The 19,906-nt window shown below is 28.5% G+C and overlaps 1 protein-coding gene across 3 annotated transcripts in view; it reads right to left on the bottom strand.

The window, feature by feature from the left end:
• The window catches only part of LOC111677100 (MOB kinase activator-like 2), a 140,682-nt gene that overhangs the window by 64,127 nt on the left and 56,649 nt on the right, over nucleotides 1-19,906 (bottom strand). The window contains exon 1 of one of the 3 annotated variants that reach the window (XM_023438157.2): nucleotides 2,052-2,587. The exons of the other annotated variants lie outside the window; for them this stretch is intronic. Within the exon in view, the coding sequence (XP_023293925.2) occupies nucleotides 2,052-2,572 (521 nt within the window). The 5' untranslated portion in view covers nucleotides 2,573-2,587. Of the gene's footprint in view, nucleotides 1-2,051; nucleotides 2,588-19,906 lie in introns of those variants that run through there. 3 annotated transcript variants of the gene reach the window in all.

Genomic DNA, 19,906 nt, shown 5'->3' with positions numbered 1-19,906 from the left:
TTGTCTATTATTTGCTACAGTTTGTTAGTGTAATATTTCTGCTTAGTTTTTGTAATTTTTTTTTGTTGGTATTTTTTTTTTTTTGCTTGAATGTCTGTCGCAACAAACAAACAATTCAAATGTGTAACAGCGTGTGAAATTTAGTTTTTGCCACAATTTTATAACACTCTTCTATTGAATGGAAACAATAGCAACAACAACAACAACAATAAAAAACAGATATCTAGTTAATAAATATTACAGTGAATAAAATTATAGTAGAAGTTGTTAGCTACATTAATAATACATTTAAACTAGTAGTTAGCAAACAATTTTAAATCTTTAGGAATTTAATTTTATTTTTGTTTGGTTTTTTCTGACATAATCATCTCAATATTTCTTGAAAATTGGGAAAATCTTTGACTTATAATGTCATTTCAAAATCGCTTTCATCCCTTTACAAACTTGGTAACACTAACCAACAATTTGCCACATTTTATGCTACTCAGCTAATTAACGTAAAAATGTCATTTGTTTTTGTTTCCTTTTTTTGTTTACAAAAATAGAACAAGTACAAAAAAATCAATAGACCCGCCATTACGAAAATACCACTCCAATTTGGTATTTAGCAAAGAATTTAGGCCTTTATATATACCACACATTATCCCCATTTATTATCAGGTTAAATTAAGCGCAAAATACACAAAATTAATAGAAAAAAAAGAAAGAAAAACAGCAACAATATTACGAAAAAGAATTCGATAATTACTTATCACTCTTCTTGCCAACTGTCAAATATAAGGAACAATACAAATAACAAAAGCAGCGCAAAAAAAGGAATAAGAAGCAGCAACAGCATCATTAAGCAGCAGGGATGGAAAATATAGTACTATTGTACTTAATTGTAGTAATTTTTGTTATCGAAATATAGAGCCAAAACAGATTAAATAATACTAATCCATTACCTAGTCAACTAGTACATAGACTAGCCTCTGGTTGATAAATAGTTGAGTCCATAAACTAAAAAATCGACCAGTTAAAAGACGTATTTCATGGACTAGTCAATAGACTAGTGTAGGGTCTAATAAAATACACACAAGTGTATAGATTAGTCAAAATACATGTAGATAGACTTGTTCATAACCTTGTCCATGGACTAGCCAATAGTTGGGTTTATGAATCAGTCTACAGCCGATTACATTTAATAGTCGAAAGACTAGTCAAATTGATTTGTTCATAGTCTATAGACTAGTAAATAAACTATATACAAGTCCATAGACTAGTCAACAAACTGATTCATAAACTAGTACACATGCTAGTTTATGGACCAAACAATATATTCTTCAATATTCTATTAGATAGACTAGTCAATAGTTGATTTTATATACATTCTAGTCCAAAGATTATTCCATAATATACTAGTCTATAGTCTAGTCAATAGACTGATTCATAAACTATTCATTATACTAGTACATAGGCTAGTTTAGGGACAAGTCTGTATACTAATCAGATAGACAAGTTAAAAGATTAGTCAGTAGACTTTTTCATATACTAGTCAATAAGACTATTTCATAAACTAGTCCAAAGATTATTCCATATACACTTTTTACCAGTGCATAGAATAGTAAATAATGTAGTCCATAGAATATTCAATAGGACAGTCTGTTAACTAGTGCAAAGACTAGTCCAAAAGCTAGTTCATAGGCTAGTCCATAAACTATTGCATTAACTAGTCCACAGACTACTTAGTGCAAGAGTCTACTACGAGTTGGACTTGGTATTAGACTAGCCAATAGATTGTTTTTTTATACTATATACTCTCTTGACTAGTCCATAGAATAGGCATTAGAACGGTCTGCTGGCAAGACTAGTCTATAAACTATTGTCTGCAGATGACTCTGTTTAAGAACTCAATAATGGTATAGTCATAAAGCAAGTCCAAATCATTAGCCAAATTAAATTTTCCATACCTGTTAAGCGGTAAAAAAAAGGAGCAAAGAGAAAGAGAAAAAGAAAAAAAAGAGAGAGAGGGAAGCATAACAATAACATCATATACTTAGGAAAAGGCGTACATGTGAAATCCGTTAAACAGCATATAACTTGTCAATGATTGATGACGACGATTGTTGTTGCTGCTGCCATGATGAAATTGTTGTTTCTGTTGTTGCTGATTTTTTGTATAAATATTTTGTTGCTGCTGTTTTTGTGTTGTTGCTAAAGGGGTTTGTAAAATAGATTGACGCATCTGTGATACATTTGAAGACGATGACACATCACTTGTTGTTATGGTGGTGGCGGCAGAAGAATTGTTGTTGTTGTTATTATTATTGTTGTTGTGGTTAGGATTATTGCAGTTCTTATGTAAAACATTTGTAGAATTTGCAACTGCTGGTGCAGAAGAAAATAATGATAATACGCCACCCATAAATATATGCTCACAATTTAAGACGTTTGTGTCGCTAATTGTATTTGTAAAGGTGGTGGAGGTAACGGGCGATGACAAAGGACTAGAATTGTTGCTGGCTAAACAAGTGTTAGCAGATGATGAAGTGCTTAGATTAAACAAAATACCCGGACAACAACAAAAACACATAAATTCTGAATTAAATTGACAATAACTTGTTATGAACTACAAAAAAAAAAGAAAACCTATCAAACAACAAATATGAGTCATGCTGTTTTTTATAAAAAAAAATTGAATTTTTTTAAATACAAATTTTAAAGTCTTGGTTGTATTTTTTTAGTTTAATTAGCACTTTTTGTTGTTATTTTTGTTTTTTTTTTAAATTTTATATTTTACGATTTAAAAACATTGTGATTATTTTGTATTAAATTTGTAAAATAACCAGAAATAATAATTAAAACAAAATAAAACTCATTAAAAATACAACAAAATTTTTAGTAAAAATAAACTTAAATTGTTTAAATGATTTACAATCCCGTATTATTTGTTTTCTTTCTTTTTCTCTTTTATGCAAAAAATAACAGGAACTTGTAGTGACGTTAATGAATTTTTCTGTTTGGTTTTTTGTTTTTTTTGCTAAACATTCGCAAATGTTTTAGAGCGTAGAGAGGATGACAACAACAACAAAAATTATACAAATTAAAGAAAACATTTGAATGAATTTTGTTTTTAGCATCAAAGTAAAAATATAGTATATAGAAAAAACATTTAAAAAACAACAAAGAAATCACACCATCATTTTAAATATGTAGAAAAATTAGTGTAAAAATTTTGATAAGGTGAGTTTAAGTAAATGAATGAATGAGTGAGTGAGAGGTGTGTGTATTTGTTGTTAATGTATTAGTGTGATATTTTTACTGCCATTTTGCTTAATGAAGATAAATGAGCAAAGCAGGTGACATTGACACTTTCATTTTGTTATGCTGCTGTATTATGCTGCTTCGTATTTTCTTCTTAAATGTTTTATCTTTCTATTTCGCTTTAAAGGGCAAAAAAAAGGCATAAAATGAAATGCCAAAAAAAAGAAGAAAAATGACAATAGTGTTGTTAATAGGAAATACCTAAAGTCAGCGTAAGAAAATGCTATTAATAAAATGCAAAAAAAAATGTTTTAATAAAAATAGCTTTATAATTATAACAAAAAGCACGAAATAAACATTAAAAAAACAAAAACAAGACATTTTTTTCTAACTTGTCAATATGACACATGGATAAATACATTTAGCATTCACACTGTCATCGTAATTTTTTCGATTTCATCTTTTGTTTAACACAAATTTTTGTTGTTTAAATTTGTTATAAATATTTATATATTTTCTCTTTTTTTTGTATAAAAGAACTTTTTATTAGGTCAAAATCTGTTACATCATATTTAGCTATTTTGACGATTTGCTACTGAAATATATTTTGTTTTTGTTGACCAAGGTCATTATAGTTTTTACGAAATTATATGTTTTTCGGATTTTTTTTCAGGGGTCTTTGAATATTTAGAACTTTTTTTGTTGAAAGTGATAGAAATTTTAGTTTTAAATTGAAACAATTTCAGAATGTTATGAGTAGAATCGAAAGTCATGCATGATACCTGAACCGGAGAATATTTCTGATAGAAATGGTGCCACAGAGGCATATGTTACTTTGACTAACCGACCTCAAATTGGTGCTATTGCAATATGGTTTAAAGAGGTGCTAACAGTAGTCTCTAGTCTAACTGTACTATAAACTGTAGCTGTTAGATAACTCCTCGGGGATGCTAAATCCAAAACCCCGATTCTATAAAAGGTTGATTAGTCCCATTCATTTAGTAACGTTACTACTATAGCAAGGGAATATATAGCTTGAATACCCTCAGCAAATTGTTTTTGCTTGGACTAAAGTTAGGTATGACCAAAAATTCGTTCTTGTCAAACCACAAAGGGGGTGATGTTGAGTCTTTAGCTCATCTAGTAGTTAAAAAACAAGGTACTTACGAAGGTAAAGGATAAATTACTTATTTAAGAAAATATCGTCAAAAGAAGTGAATTATTTTCTTAAAATGGTCATTCCAATCGAAAAGAAATTGTTATAGAGAACTTACTGTAAACATTAATGCAAAATGATCGGCGGTGGGGGCGTAACCATTTTAGGTCGGCGGCGTCGGCTTATTTTAGAAAATATCGGCGGCGGCTTAAATTGTCGGCTCAATTTAACCTTTTCTTCAGAAAATGGCCTCATAAGCGTTTATTATATTGAAAATCTCTGTATAATATAGAAACCTGTCTCTATATAAGTTTTTCTACATAAAAATGAACATTTATAGTAGCTTTTACAATTTTAATGTTAGCACAATATTGTGTGGCAACACTTTTCAATTTGCAATAATAATTTAAAATAGTGGCAACTCCGTTCAAATTTATTTTCCGAAATACATGTGTGATTCCAATCTTAATCAGCGGCTACGTTTAAGCCGGCTTAGCTTTGGAGCCGAAAGAAGCCCACTCGGGAGTAGTCGGTAACGAAAGAGCGAATGGCTTTAAAGAGCATGTAGAGAGGACAGTGAAACTCTGGAGTACTTTATTTGCACTGCCAGGCATTATGTTTATTTTTAAAATTTTATTATAAATAGAAAATTGTATCAACATTTTCAACTAAATTGATTTGGTTTTAATCATTTCCTGAACAGGTCAAAGTTCAACTTCTTAAATTTATTAATAGATTTTGATTAAATTTAACTTAAAGATTCTCTGATAAAAGATATCAAATTATAAATAGAAAATATAATCAACAGAATTAGTTAAATTTTAAGAATTTCTCTTTCAAAAAGGTCAAAGTTCAAATTTCAAAAGTTTTTTTATCTGATTTTAATAAAATATCTACCCAATAAATAAATTTTTGTTGAGTTAAAGATAATTAGAGACAAAATGAAACAACTTTTATATGTTTTAAAATACTTTTGAGATAAAAATCTTTTAAAATTTTATATGTATAAATATGAATAACAATTTTATTTTTAATTAAATTTAAAAAAAAGAACATTAACTGACTGATAAAACAAATAACAATTTTTAAGTCATAAAATTTAAAATTTTGTTTTTGTTTTGCTTCGTTTATTAAAATAAACATTATTTCCGTCTCTTTAACCTTCATCTATGAAATTTTGTTCTTTATTTATTAGTGTTTTTATTCATATTTTTTGTTTGTTTTTAAGATTTTAACATTTCATCACATTTATATTAGATGTGACTTGTTGTTGCTGCTGTCATATCAACGTTTAAGAGCGGGAGATAGTAAGAGAGAGAGAGAGAGAAAAGAATCACAAAAATGATGACTAGCTTCTGATAATAATGATGATTGTGGTGATAATTATAATATTAATGCTCAACGTTTGGTTTGTTTAGAAAAAAACGAATTTAAAGAAAAATTTTAAAAATTTTTGTAATTTGGTTAATGCCTATCTATTCACAATAGATAAATTTTCAGGAAATGACAAATCATTTAATGTCAAAAACTTATATTAAGAGATTCCTTTTATATTTATTTTAAGAGTAATAGAATAACTCTTTTTTTGTTAATATAGAGAGTAGAAAACTCAAGAAAACTACCACAAAAGGAATATTAAAACACTTTCCAAAAAAATTACCGTTAAAGGTCAAACAGTCATTTATATTGTAGAGAGAAAAAGAGAGCAAAAAAATCTAACTTATGATAACAGTAACGAATAAAAAAAGGAAGAAATACGTAAAAAGAATAATACAAAAAGCTATAAAAATTAAAAACACACACACACATAAAAAGTTTTAATAAAATTTAAATTAAAAATATAAATGGAACTGGACCAGGTATTTTATATTGTGAACAATTTTAAACTTAATTGTTGTTGTTGTTATTGTTGAAATTAAAAATAACAACACAGATGTCAAAGTAATAACCGCTGTATGAATGTTAAAAAAAGGAAACAGCTGATGCATAAACGAAAGAGAGAGAGAGAGGGAGAGGAATAAAAGAACATGTGTTTGAAAAAGGAAATGAAGCAGAAAAACTGCATAGCTGTAATGTTTAGGGTTACCAAATTGTTATTATCAAATGCAAAAAATCTAAATGGATAAAAGAAGAAAAAAAAGTGAAAGAGGTTGTTGGTTGGTTTATGCAAAAATTAAAATTTTAATTTATTTGTTTAACAAAAAATGAACGCTATCATCTAAGTAATTTCTTTAATTACTTTTTTTATTTGTTGTTTTTTCAAGTTATATAGTACTTTTACTTAATTGAGCTATTAAATGTGGTTTGTTTGTTTGTTTGTTTGTTTTTATGATGATGATTTTAGTTAAATTAAACAACTACAAGTTTAATTTTAATTTGGTTGAGTGTATGGGGTGTTAAAAACAGTGTAGGGCGAATAATAAAGGGAATTTTGAAAAAAGGGTAAACAACGTTTTCTGAAATTTATATAAATATTTTAAAGTTCCTTAATTAACGATTTCTATTCAATTCTTTAATCAATTATTTCAATTCGTAATTGTCTTCATCGGTACTGGTTTAGAACTAGTTCTTTTGTATTAGTTTTACAACTAGTTTTAGGACGCATGATTATTCGTTCAATTTTGACGATGGTACCAATTATTTTTGTTTCGATTAATTTTGTTATGCTCTAGAGGATATTTACAACTTATTTGAAAGAACTTGTTTTAGAAGGAAGGAATGATTACTCGGTTAAATTTTGACATTGATACCAATATTTTTGTTTGTAAATGTCTACTATATTCCTGTAGAATAATTTTAGAATTGACTGTGGATAGTTCGGAAACTGCTCTTTAATGATTTCTATTCAGATTTTTTCCACCCGAAACAAGTTTGGAACTAGTTCTTTTGTTCTAGTACACATCAAATTGTTACTTTCATAAATGTTCCTATAATAGATATATAGAATGGTCCTTAAACCAGTTCTTTATTTAATGAAATCCATTGGAATTTGTCTCTATCGAAACTTGTTTAAGAAAAGCTGTAGAGAAATTGTTCTAGAGTACTTTCGACCTTAGTTCTATAGGAAGGTTATTCAGTTAAAAAACTTTTTTCGAATCGGTCACAGTCGAAAATAGTTCTATGGTAGCCTTGGTTAACAAATACACTTTCTTTAGATCAAGTCTAGAACAAGTTCTTTTGTTTTGGAATACATCAGATTCTCGAATCGTTTCTTTATTAATGATTTTTGTTTAAATTTCTTACCCTAAAAACTAGTTCTAGGAAAGCTTTAAAGGTCATAAATATAAGCCAATCTTGCAACAGTTTAAGAATAAGCTCTTTTTTAAAGATTTTTATTGGAAATTGTTAAAATTCGACTAGGGTTCTATAGGTGAAACAAAATGTGAACTTTTTGGCGTTTTATAAAAAGTCGACTTTTTAACTTTTTGCGTTTTTTGTTACAAGTCAATGTTATGACTTTTGTGTTTTATTAAAAGTCGACTTTACGAACTTTTGAAAATATAGATTTTTCGACTTTTTTCTTTCAAGGTATTTTTCAACTTTTTCGAAAACGATTAAAATTTTAATTAAAATTTTTGAAATTCTATTAAGGTCCTTTCGATCCCTTTCGAATGCTAGAATTCGGCCCCTAGTTGTAAGAAGTTGTTTCGAAACTTGTTAGTGTTCCATTGAATTATTGTTGGACAAATGTACATATAACTAGTGCGAAAGAAATAGTTCTTTAGAAACTCTTTAGAAATACTTTAGAATCACAACCACGTTTGAGATAACGTGTTAGAGTTGCAATCTGTTCAAAAAACTGAACACCTGTTCTAGAACTAGTATGTTCTAGTATGTTCTAGAACCTGTTCTAGAACTAGTATGTTTAGAACAAAAATCTTAAATCTTTCTTAGGAATAGAGAATTTTGGCTATAGTGTTACATTAAAAAGAAACTTCTTGAAAATTTTTCAAAAATATTGAATTTATTCTAAAACTGCTAAAATTTTTTTAAAAATATCAAATAATTTTAAAATATTGTAAATAAGTAATATTTGTTTTTTTTTAACAATTTTAAGAACCAGGAAAAAAGTCAATGTCGTCTACTGTTATTTACCTAGACCTAACGACACCATTGTGAAACCAAAGCAACAACAAGAAATAACTACCATTTATTTAATTTATTAGATAAATAAAAGATAGTAACTATTTTAACTATAATATTTGTTTAAAATTTAAAAGATTAAAAAGACAATAACCCAATTTTAATATTAAATATTTATTCTAAAAATTCTGTCTTAAACAAATACATTACAAACTTATTAAAAACAACACTGAAAAAATATAGGTTAAGAAGCCTAATACGGAAAAATAAAATAAAAACAATGTAATAACTATTAAAGCAACAAAACTTTCAAAAACTTTTGTTTAAATTAAACAAAAATATGGCAGTCCTGTTTAGGTTATTTGAAGTTGTTTTTTCTTTTTTCTTTGTAAAAGTTACTCTCTGTTTAATACTTATTTTCCAGCTGTTACAGTTATTGCGATAAGAAAAAAAGAGTGAGTGAGTGAGTGATAACTCTCTTTAACACTTTGGGAGCTGAAAAAAAAAATAAAACTACAAACATATGTTTTATGCATTAAAGCAAAAACAAGAACTGCAATTACTTGACAGTTGGGGAGGAAATTGTAGAAGTGTGTAAAAAAAGTACTTGTATGTATATGTATGCAGTGTATTCTACACGTATGGCGTGTAGAATGGCAACATTTTTTTTTCTTTACATTGAAGTTGTTGTAGTTTGTGTATGGGAATGAAGTCATGGAAAACTTATACAAAAACAACAATATATACAATTGCAAAGTAAAGTCAGTAAGCGTGTCAGCAAAAGCACAGCAACAACAACAACGACAAACAAAAAACTTTATTTTTACAAAAAAAAAAAACAAAAAAAACAACAATCATAATAAAATAGTGTTGGTAAGAAAAAGCGCAACATCAGTAAATACACACTTACCAACACTTTTTTTCTTTTTTAATGTAGTCGTCAATGTAAATAAAATAATATTGAATATTTGAACAAAAGTGTGCTACATTTACAAGAGAAACAACAACAACAAAAAACAGCAGAAATAATAAATGAACAACAACTTAAACAAATATGTACATTTGGGGGTTTTTCTTTTTCGAACATTTTCTTTATAAAGTGGGTAATTTTTATAACGTTTTCTTCTTCTTATGAAAGCAAATTCTATAAAGACGAAAAACTAAGCGAAATACTGCTTGCTATAGAGAGATAGTGAGTTTTAAAAGAAAATATATGTTCAAAATAAGAAATTTATTGAAAATTTATTAAAAAGAAAGAATATCTGTTAAAAATGTTTCTATATATTAGAACTCATTCTTGAACTGGTTTATTCTAAATAAACCAGTTCAACAAGAACAGATGCAAAAAGAACCATTTCAGATTCTTTTATAACATCCATGGAACCAGCAAAAAAAGAACTTCTAAAGAAGCGAAAAATAAGTAGAATTTACTCCATGGAAGTACTGAAAAATACCTGAAGAAGTGATGATTTTAACACAGGCTTGCCATAGGAGAGATGTTCTTTTTATTTGATTCCAAATTCACAACATCTGAAGAATGCAAAAAGAACCATTTCAGATTCTTTTATAACATCCATGGAACTAGTAATATTGCTACCTAGCAAAAAAAAAGAACTTCCAATAAAGCGAAAAAGAAGTAGAATTTACTCCATGGAAATACAGAAAAGGATCTGAAGAAGTGATGATTTTAACACAGGCTTATCAGAAAAGAGATGTTCTTTTTATTTGATTACAAAATCACAACATCTAAAGTCATTCCTAGGAATTAGGATGTGAAATTGTTGCATTATTGAATACAACTTATTTGACTTAAATAATATTGACATAAATAAATAAATTATATGCATTTATCAATCAACTCCAAAATAAAATGGGTTTAATTAAAAAAATTTCAGTTCAAAAAATTATACCTTTAATTTTACATAAAATTGTATTCTTTTCGCTTCGTTGGAAGTCAATAAACACAACTTCCACAGAAGGTAAACAAATTCACTTAGTTTTACTTCGTTTTATTTCTGCTGGAAATTGTTCTATAGAACATTGTAATGATTCCAGATTCATTAATAGCTTCCATGGAACTAGTGATGTTGCTATTACCCGTACTGTTTTTGATTGACACTATTCCTGAAATGAAGTTGTATTCGTTTCACAACTAGTTCTAGAATGAACGATTACAGTTTGTTCTGGTTTAGCATTGAGGCTTGATTTCTGTTTAAAATTCGCTTTTAAAACTGGTTCTCAGGAAGCGTTATAGAATTGACACTGGTTGTATGGAACGTTCCTGTAACTAGTTCTTGAAACTAGCTATGAGGAAGCAGGAGGGGAAGAATAATTCTGAAACTAGCTTTTGCAGCGATTGCTGTTCCAAATGTTTAAGATTAGAAAATTTGTAAAATTTTGAAATCATTTAGACGTTTTATTTACTGTTATTTGTACGTTGTTGAATTCCATACACGAATATATCAAGCCGATCAACTACTTCTAGAATGCATGATTTCTTAATTGCCGTTGAAACTAATGAATTTTGTTTGAAATTGTCACCTTCAGAACTGCTTCTATGGAAGCTTAAAGGAGTTGACATTAGTTCTATGAAACGATTCTGTAACTAGTTATTTAATAAGAACTGGTTCTATGGAAACATTACGAAGTTGACATTAGTTCTATAGAACAACTCTATAACTAGTTATTTATCAAAGATTTTTGTACATATTTATAAGCATTAAAACTAGTTCGGGAACTATAGCATTTCACACTGGTTCTATTCAATGGTTTTGTGAGCAATACATTAATCAAAGATTTTTAGCGAATTTATATACCTTTTATAGATTGTTTTATTTTTAAATATAAATATTTTAAAAGCTTCTAAAGTTTAGAATGACTATAAATAGTTCTTTTTGAACTCGTTCTAAACTAGTAGGAATTTCAATAGACTTTCAGAATTGAATATTATAACGTCTCCGATGTGATGAAAAACTGGATATTTAAAACTTTTAGCTAAGATATCTCCAAAAGCTAATGCAATGGAGACAGGACTGTTTGGGTTCCGAAACGGATTCATCACATGTAAATCTTTTTGAAAAGATTTAGAGAAATCGTACAAAATTTTGTTAAAAAAAATTATCAAGAATTCTTTAATCATTAGAAAATTTAACGAAAATCAATCTAAAAATATAAAAATGTATCGATAATGTTAACATTTACATAAAATTTATCGATATTAATTCCAAAATAAATAGGATTTTTAAAAACTTATTTCAAAAATAGAGATTATATTGTTATTATTAAATTCAATTTAGAATTTAATAAAAAAAATCCTTCTTTTCAAACTTACTGTACAAATGAAAAACAAAAATTTGCAATAAACAAATATTATTAACAGAAACTGCAAAATAACAACAACAACAACAAATAAAACCAAACTACAACGGTATGCAGCAAGTAGGCAGGCATTAGCAATATGTTGCGCTTGGTTGCATTAGCAGCAGTTGGTAGCAGTTTTGTTGTTGTTGTTATTATTATTGTTGGCAGCAGTAGCAGTTAAACTAAAAATGTGTTGCTGAGTGAGTTGGAGTGGCAACAACAAAAAAAAAAAAAAAATGAAATATTTTTTTTTTCTAAATTGACTGAAAAGTGACTGACGTTGATGGCAAACGAATGTTGATGTAGTTGTTGTTCAACTGCAACAAAAACAAAGAAAATGTTGAGGTTTTGATGATAATTACGATGATAATGATGATGATGATTTTCTTTTTAAGTTTTTTTGTTTCTATATAAAATTTTTATAATTTTTTTTTTGCTTGGCTAAACAATAACACGCAAAACATTTTAACAGAATTATTTTTTTCATATAATTTTTTTGTTGTTGCATTTTAACAACTGTTGTTTTAATTAATTTTGTTTTAAAGTTATATTTTTTCTAGTTTTATAAAATTCTAGCCAAATAAGACTCCAAGGTATTTTTTTTTCATATAATTAACTCTTTTCTTTTAAACACAACAAAGATTTTTTCTTTTAAATTTTTTTTATGGTTTTCTGCAGTTTTATTTGCAGTATTTTATTAAAATTTTATTGCTAAAATTAAATTTATAATATTTTATTACCACAAATTCTGAAATTCTTTTCTAAAAATATATTTTATATGGTTGGTTTTTTAAAACTTTTTTATTTTCTTTCTTCTTTATAATTTGCACTTCACAACTTTGTTTTTTATTTTCATAAAATTTCAATTTGTTGTTGCAAATAAAATTTTTTAAAATTAAACACTTTTTTTGGTAAATTTGTTTTTGTTTCAACAAACGTTTTAAAGTTAAAAAATATATATTTTTAAAATTTGTTTAAATTAATAAAAGTTTGGATGTAAAACGTGCACGTTACACGTCGTCACGTTAAGATAATATATCCGTAACAATGTTTATAAGAGAAACGGAACCGAAAGACAGACCACTAATACCGCTATGATCTAATCATGCCAAAAGAAGATTTCATACTAAAGTTACTCTCGTCATTCGCTGGGACTTGTTCTGCTGCTTAGCTAGTAGTGCTTGCTGTTTGTGTTTTCGATTTTGTTGCCTGTTGTTGTCCGTGTCACTGTGAGCGAGTACAGCAACAACAACAGCAAAATATAATGCTGCTCATGTTGATGATGATGATGACGACTTGTTTGTTTGCTTACTGACTGGCCTTACTACTACAGAATTTCCATTATTAAAACAACAATAAATACTCTGTTTCTCTTACTTGCTGCTGCTGCCGTGGTACTTGGTGGTCTTGGTCTGGTTCGCTGCTGTTGTTGCCATAAAATCCCACTTAATATGTACAAAAAACCCAACAACAACAGCAATCTCAATGTACAAAACCAACATTAAACAAAACGTTAGTATATTAAATTTATATGGTAATTTGTATTTGACTCACATGATTTGTCCTCTCTCAATTTCCCTCTCAAAAGAGAAATTTGCGAGTTAAAAAAAAAACGAAAACAGAGAGTAAAATAACAACCTGTGAGAATTTATTGTTATTGTTTGTATCAACAACAACCTGTGATGTTTGTTAGGTCATTTGAAATTTTACTCTTTACTAAGTTTTACGCTCTTTTTCTGTTTTTCTCTCTATCAAACAAAAAAAAACACAATGCACATTTTACGTAGGTAAGTTGTTAAGTAGTTTAACTTTTTTGAGATTTTATTCTGAATAGTTTTTATTTTTGAAATTTAGGGAAAAGTTTTTGAATGCGTTTATAGTCTAGTATATATTATAGTCTACAGTTTAGTATATGTTCTAGTCTATAGTGTAGCGTATAGTCTAGCCTATAGTCCAGTCTATTGTCTAGTCTATAGTAGTCTACAGTCTAGTCTATAGTCTGTTCTATAGTCAAGTCTATAGTCTGGTATATAGGATATTCTAGAGTCTAGTCTATAGTATAGTCTATAGTCTAGTTTAAAGTCTAGTCTAAAGTGTAGTCGATAGTCTAGACTATAGTCTAGTCTTATTCTAGTCTAGAGTCTAGTCTATAGTCTGGTGTATAGCATTGTTTATATTCTAGTCTTTAGTCTAGTCTAAAGTCTGGTCTAAAGCTTCTTTATATTGTAGCCTATAGACTTTTTTATATTCTATTCTATAGTCTAGTCTAAAGTCCAAAGTCTAGTCTACAGTCTTGTATATAGACTAGTTTATAGTTTAGTTTATACACTATTTTATAATCTAGTCTATAGTCTAGTCTATATTCTAGTCTATAGTCTAGTCTTTAGTCTATTCTATAGTCTAGTCTATAGTCCAGGCTATAGTTTAGTCTATGGTCTACTCTATAGTCTAGTCTATAGTCTAGTCGATAGTCTAGCCGATAGTATAGTCTATAGTCTAGTCTATAGTCTAGTCGATAGTCTAGTCTATAGTATAGTCTACAGTCTAGTCTATAGTCTATCCTATAGACTAATCTATAGTCTAGTCTGCAGTCTAGTGTATAGTCTAGTCTATAGTCTAGTCTATAGTCTAGTCTATAGTCTAGTCTATAGTCTAGTCTATAGTCTAGTCTATAGTCTAGTCTATAGTCTAGTCTATAGTCTAGTCTATAGTCTAGTCTATAGTCTAGTCTATAGTCTAGTCTATAGTCTAGTCTATAGTCTAATCTATAGTCTAGTCTATAGTCTAGTCTATAATCTAGTCTATAGTCTAGTCTAAAGTTTAGTCTATAGTCTAGTCTATAGTCTAGTCGATAGTCTAGACTATAGTCTAGTCTATAGTCTAGTCTAAAGTTTAGTCTAAAGTTTAGTCTATAGTCTTGTCTATAGTTTAGTCTATAGTCTAGTCTAAAGTCTAGTCTATAGTCTAGTCTATAGTCTAGTCTATAGTCTAGTCTATAGTCTATTCTATAGTATAATCTGTAGTCTAGTCTATAGTCTAGTATATAGCCTAGTCTATATTCTAGTCTATAGTCTAGTATATAGTCTAGTCTATAGTCTATTCTATAGTCTAGTCTATAGTCTAGTCTATAGTCTAGTTTATAGTCTAGTCTATAGTCTAGTTTATAGTCTAGTCTATAGTCTAGTTTATAGTCTAGTCTATAGTCTAGTCAATAGTCTAGTCTATAGTCTAGTCTATAGTCTAGTCTATAGTCTAGTTTATAGTCTAGTCTATAGTCCTGTCTATAGTCTAGTCTATAGTCTTGTCTATAGTCTTGTCTAGAGTCTAGTCTATAGTCTAGTCTGTAGTCTATAGTCTAGTCTGTAGTCTATAGTCTAGTCTATAGTCTAGTCTGTAGTCTATTCTATAGTCTAGCCTATAGTCTATAGTTATTTTTTCATTAAATATTGATTTGTGCCCTTTATTATATTACTTCTCTCCCATAACTTTACAATTTGCCCACGTTTCCTAGCGTAGAGTTTAACGCATTAATGTGGCTTTAAACTGAATATACATACAAATCCACATTAAAAGTCAATACTCTTTGGAGTCTTATTACCATAATTCTAGATTTTCCTAACTTCAATAACTCAAGTAGTTAAAGGTCTTTTGTTTTCTCTACAATTGATTTTTTTTTTCACCACTTCTTTAATGTTTTCTCTATAGTCCACATTGCATTACGTGCCTGGCATTTATAAAATGGTCCATTTCGAATAGAAATTAAATAAAAAAACAACACTTGTTCTGTGTCTACAAAGTAACTATTCATCCATTCATTTCCCTTTAAAGTGGCAGCAGTTGGGCCGGTATAACGAAAAATACTTTAGTTTTCTTGTTACTCATCCATTTTTATGAGTAGTTTGTCAATAAATCTAATTACAAATCAGCTGAAGTAATAGAAATGAAGAGGAAAAAGTACTGTAAATGTAAAAAAGGCACTCTTTTTGGGGGGAAGTTAATAGTAGTTTTCACTAGAAGTACTTTTGGTACAAAATAAGCCTAAACACTTTTATGCCAAAGTATTAGGGGTAAAAATGTTTTGAATAACTTTGTTCTAAGAGATAAGAACGGAGGCCATAACTTGTATTTCCGTAATCCAAGAGTGCAAAAAGTTCCTTTTGATACTTTAATTGTACATATTTCCCATTACTACCATCACTGTTATTAATTTACTAGTACCAACTACAAAATAGCATGTTTTGTTTTTGTACAATAAATAAAGTTTGAAACTAGAGAGAAAAAAAGAACTACCAAAAACGTCAACGTCATGTTTAGTAAACATCAAAAATTAATAAAAAAAGTAAAAAAACAAAAAAAAATAATAATAAAACAATTTCGTTTAGTTATTGTTCAGAATTTGAAATGAGAGAAAAGTGCACATAACGACCAAAATAACAAAATAATCGTATTGTCAGAATATAAAACACAGAAATTAAAAGAAAAATTTATAATCAAAATAGTTGCTGTGAAGTTTCTTTTATTTGAATATCATATACATAAAACCACTGTGCCTTTATATTTACTCCGTCATATTCTCGTTTGTAAGAGTATTTGAAGATTGATGATTCATTACAGGTACTTTTTGTTTATTGGGGATTTTTTTTGACTCATGATATTTTTTGCCAAAACTTGTTTGATATTTCATCATGCTATCGCGACTCTGAGTTAAGGTTAGGGATCTATTACAGTTTTTTCACTCTCATAAGTTAGGAAAGCTGACAGTTTTTAAATCACTTTATGATAGTTCACCGAACTAAACTAGTTCCGTTTATGGATATTATAATAGTCATAAATTTAAATTGAAGAATGTTTCAACTGATTAAAAAAATTTCAAACTTTTGATCACATTTTTGCAAAAAATGTTCTCTTTCGTAAAGATTATTGATTTTTTAAACAAAAGTGTTTTAACTTATCTTCAAAGTGTTATTAAATGCTTTAGTACTTACTAACTAAAACTAGAACTATTTTTTATATTTTAGTACAAGACATCCCCATTTGATCAGATTCAATTTGATAGTAATAGCAAAAAAAAAAAAAAAAACTAGGATAAGAAAAAAACAGATTCTTTTCTCTCTCTTTTAAATTAAGGTGACCATATTAAAATCTTTACACAAAAAGTTTGTTCCAGTCCATCAGATATTCTTTATATAATATATGAAACATACATTTCATTAGTATAATGAACAATTTCGTTTATAGAATGAAATCTTCTATTATACATTTTTCTTAAAAATTTTACATTTCATTGATCATATGCAATTGCTTTCATTAATGTGCATTGGATGAAGTTGTCCACTATATAGGTATATCCTTCAATAAGGTGCTGTTACTCTTATCTTATCCTTAGATCAGTTTTATGTTGAATGGGCGCTCCAACTACGTGCTAAGGAACATATAAAAGGTGTAAATATTACCCAAAGGGTGATATTTTGATAAGTAGAATTAAGTACATACATTAAACCCTTCACTGGAAATTAAAATGGAGGCACCACATAGAAGATCAAAAAGGCACATCCGCGACAGACGCTATGTAGGAGAACATACTGTGACTTATGTTATGCTTCAATAATATCATACTGCTCGGTTATAGGTGGTGCTTGAGCACTACCTTAATCAAGGCCCTAAAAAAAATATGAGGAGTAACATACAACCACAATGTGTATGGGACGCGTTAGAAAGCTTAATACAATTATCGGACGTTCCCGATAGCTTACCGGACACAACATATGTCGTGAACTTTAAAAAAATGCTACTAGATATAATGACATAGTGAATTGGAACATTAGAGCAAATGCAAGGAAGGCTCTAAATTGAAGACAAAATTGGACTCTTTACCTAATCACAACACTAGCTTCCAGGTAGAAATCCGAGTAATAAGGAAATATGTAAACTGGATTATAATAAATTGGTACCTGTTAGAAAGCAAATAGGGCGATATCATTTGAAAGTGAAATCTAAATCCGTATTGGATCATAAAAAAGCTTTAAGCAGGATTACGGGCAGCTACACAAATTTGGAGTGCGGACTCAGACGAATGTAGAGCATGCGAAAAGGACAGTTAAACTCTGGTGCAGTTTCTTTGCCATTGTCAGACTTCGTCGGAACTAGATTCAAAGATATTTGGAAGTGATTGGAAAATTCTGTGAAAACTGTTTTATTTCTAATTTAACTAGTTCTGTTCTAGTTCTGTTCTAGTTCGGTTCTAGTTTTGTTTTAGTTCAGTTCTAGTTCTGTTCTAGTTCGGTTCTAGTTTTGTTCTAGTTTTGTTTCAGTTCAGTTCTAGTTCTGTTCTAGTTCTGTTCTAGTTCTGTTCTAGTTCTGTTCTAGTTCTGTTCTAGTTCTGTTCTAGTTCTGTTCTAGTATTGTTCTAGTTCTGTTCTAGTTCTGTTGTAGTTCTGTTCTAGTTCTGTTGTAGTTCTGTTCTAGTTCTGTTCTAGTTCTGTTCTAGTTCTGTTCTAGTTCTGTTCTAGTTCTGTTCTAGTTCTTTTCTAGTTCTGTTCTAGTTCTGTTCTAGTTTTGTTCAAGTTCTGTTCTAGTTCTGTTCTAGTTCTGTTCTAGTTCTGTTCTAGTTCTGTTTTAGTTCTGTTTTAGTTCTGTTCTAGTTCTGTTCTAGTTCTAGTTCTGTTCTAGTTCTATTCTAGTTCTTTTCTAGTTCTATTCTAGTTCTGTTCTAGTTCTGTTCTAGTTCTGTTCTGTTCTAGTTCTGTTCTAGTTCTGTTCTAGTTTTGTTCTAGTTCTGTTTTAGTTCTGTTCTAGTTCTGTTCTAGTTCTGTTTTAATTCTGTTCTAGTTCTGTTTTTCTTCTGTTCTAATTCTCTTCAAGTGCTGATCTAGTTCTGTTCTATAAATATTGAGAATAGATTTAGTACTTATCAAGTGCAAGATAAGAACTTTAAGAGACGGCCTACGTGTTTGTTAATGATTGACGAGATGTTTTTCCTGGATTTGCAGACATATGGCAATTTCGAAACAGTGTATAAACCGTCAATATAGACTGGAATCGAGTCGTCCCGAAGAACATTCTTCACTTCTTCGTATTCGGAAGTTACATATGTCCGAAGAACATTAAACACAAGTGGCTTACTCATTCAGCACTCAAAGATAGTTTACTTTTGAAAATTTTATCATCCAGTACAAATTATGTATGTATAAAAATTTAATATAAAATCCATTTAACAAACTGATAATATAATATTATTCATATTAACCATAACTTCCTCAAATTACTTATTTAAAAAAAAATATATTTTAATTAACTTTTCTGTAAATAAATGTGATAATTATAACATAATTATAAAAATAATTACTTATTTCACAATAAATATATTTAAATTTTTTGAGATAATTATTACATAATACTTCTCTAATTACAAAACATCTTGTTATACATACTTTTCAGTTATTCAAATCAAGGGTTGAGATAATAATTTATGTTGTAGATTAAAATTTGTTGTTTTTTAGTTAAGAAAACCACCCGCTTATGATTTTCAACACCCCTTAAAACATGTTTAACTAGTCACATTTAATAAACTTACCTAAAAAGAAAAAGAGAAAAAGGAAGTAATTAATATAAAATGTAGATTTTTTTCACAGAAATAAATTTAATTTATGACAGCAGCAGCGATAACAATATCCTTTTTTCCCAAAAAGTCCAAAGGGTAGAAACCTTGCTCTAGGATATATTTCCTTTATTTAAATGTTTATCTCATTTGTTAAATCTAAATTTGTTAATTTTATTTGTTTAGAGGAAAATAAAAATCTTCTGGTCACCTTACAAATGAAGTCATATGTTTTCAGTTTACAATTTAAATAGTTTTTTTTTCTGTTGTTGTTGCTTTTGTGTTTAATGGTCTGATTATTTTTTTATGAATAAAATTTTAAGACAAGGTGGTTTGGAATATTTGTTTATAATTGTGAGAATATAAGGAGTGAGATCGAAAAATTCTTAACACACGTTTTTCATTACATTTTTCAACCAAAGTATTATTTGATTTTTTTTTGATCAAGTTACCTTTGAAAAACATGT

The sequence above is a fragment of the Lucilia cuprina genome, chromosome 5 (genome assembly GCF_022045245.1).
Source record: "Lucilia cuprina isolate Lc7/37 chromosome 5, ASM2204524v1, whole genome shotgun sequence".
In the NCBI taxonomy this organism is placed as follows: domain Eukaryota; kingdom Metazoa; phylum Arthropoda; class Insecta; order Diptera; family Calliphoridae; genus Lucilia; species Lucilia cuprina.
This window is presented reverse-complemented; position numbering and strand designations above follow the sequence as displayed.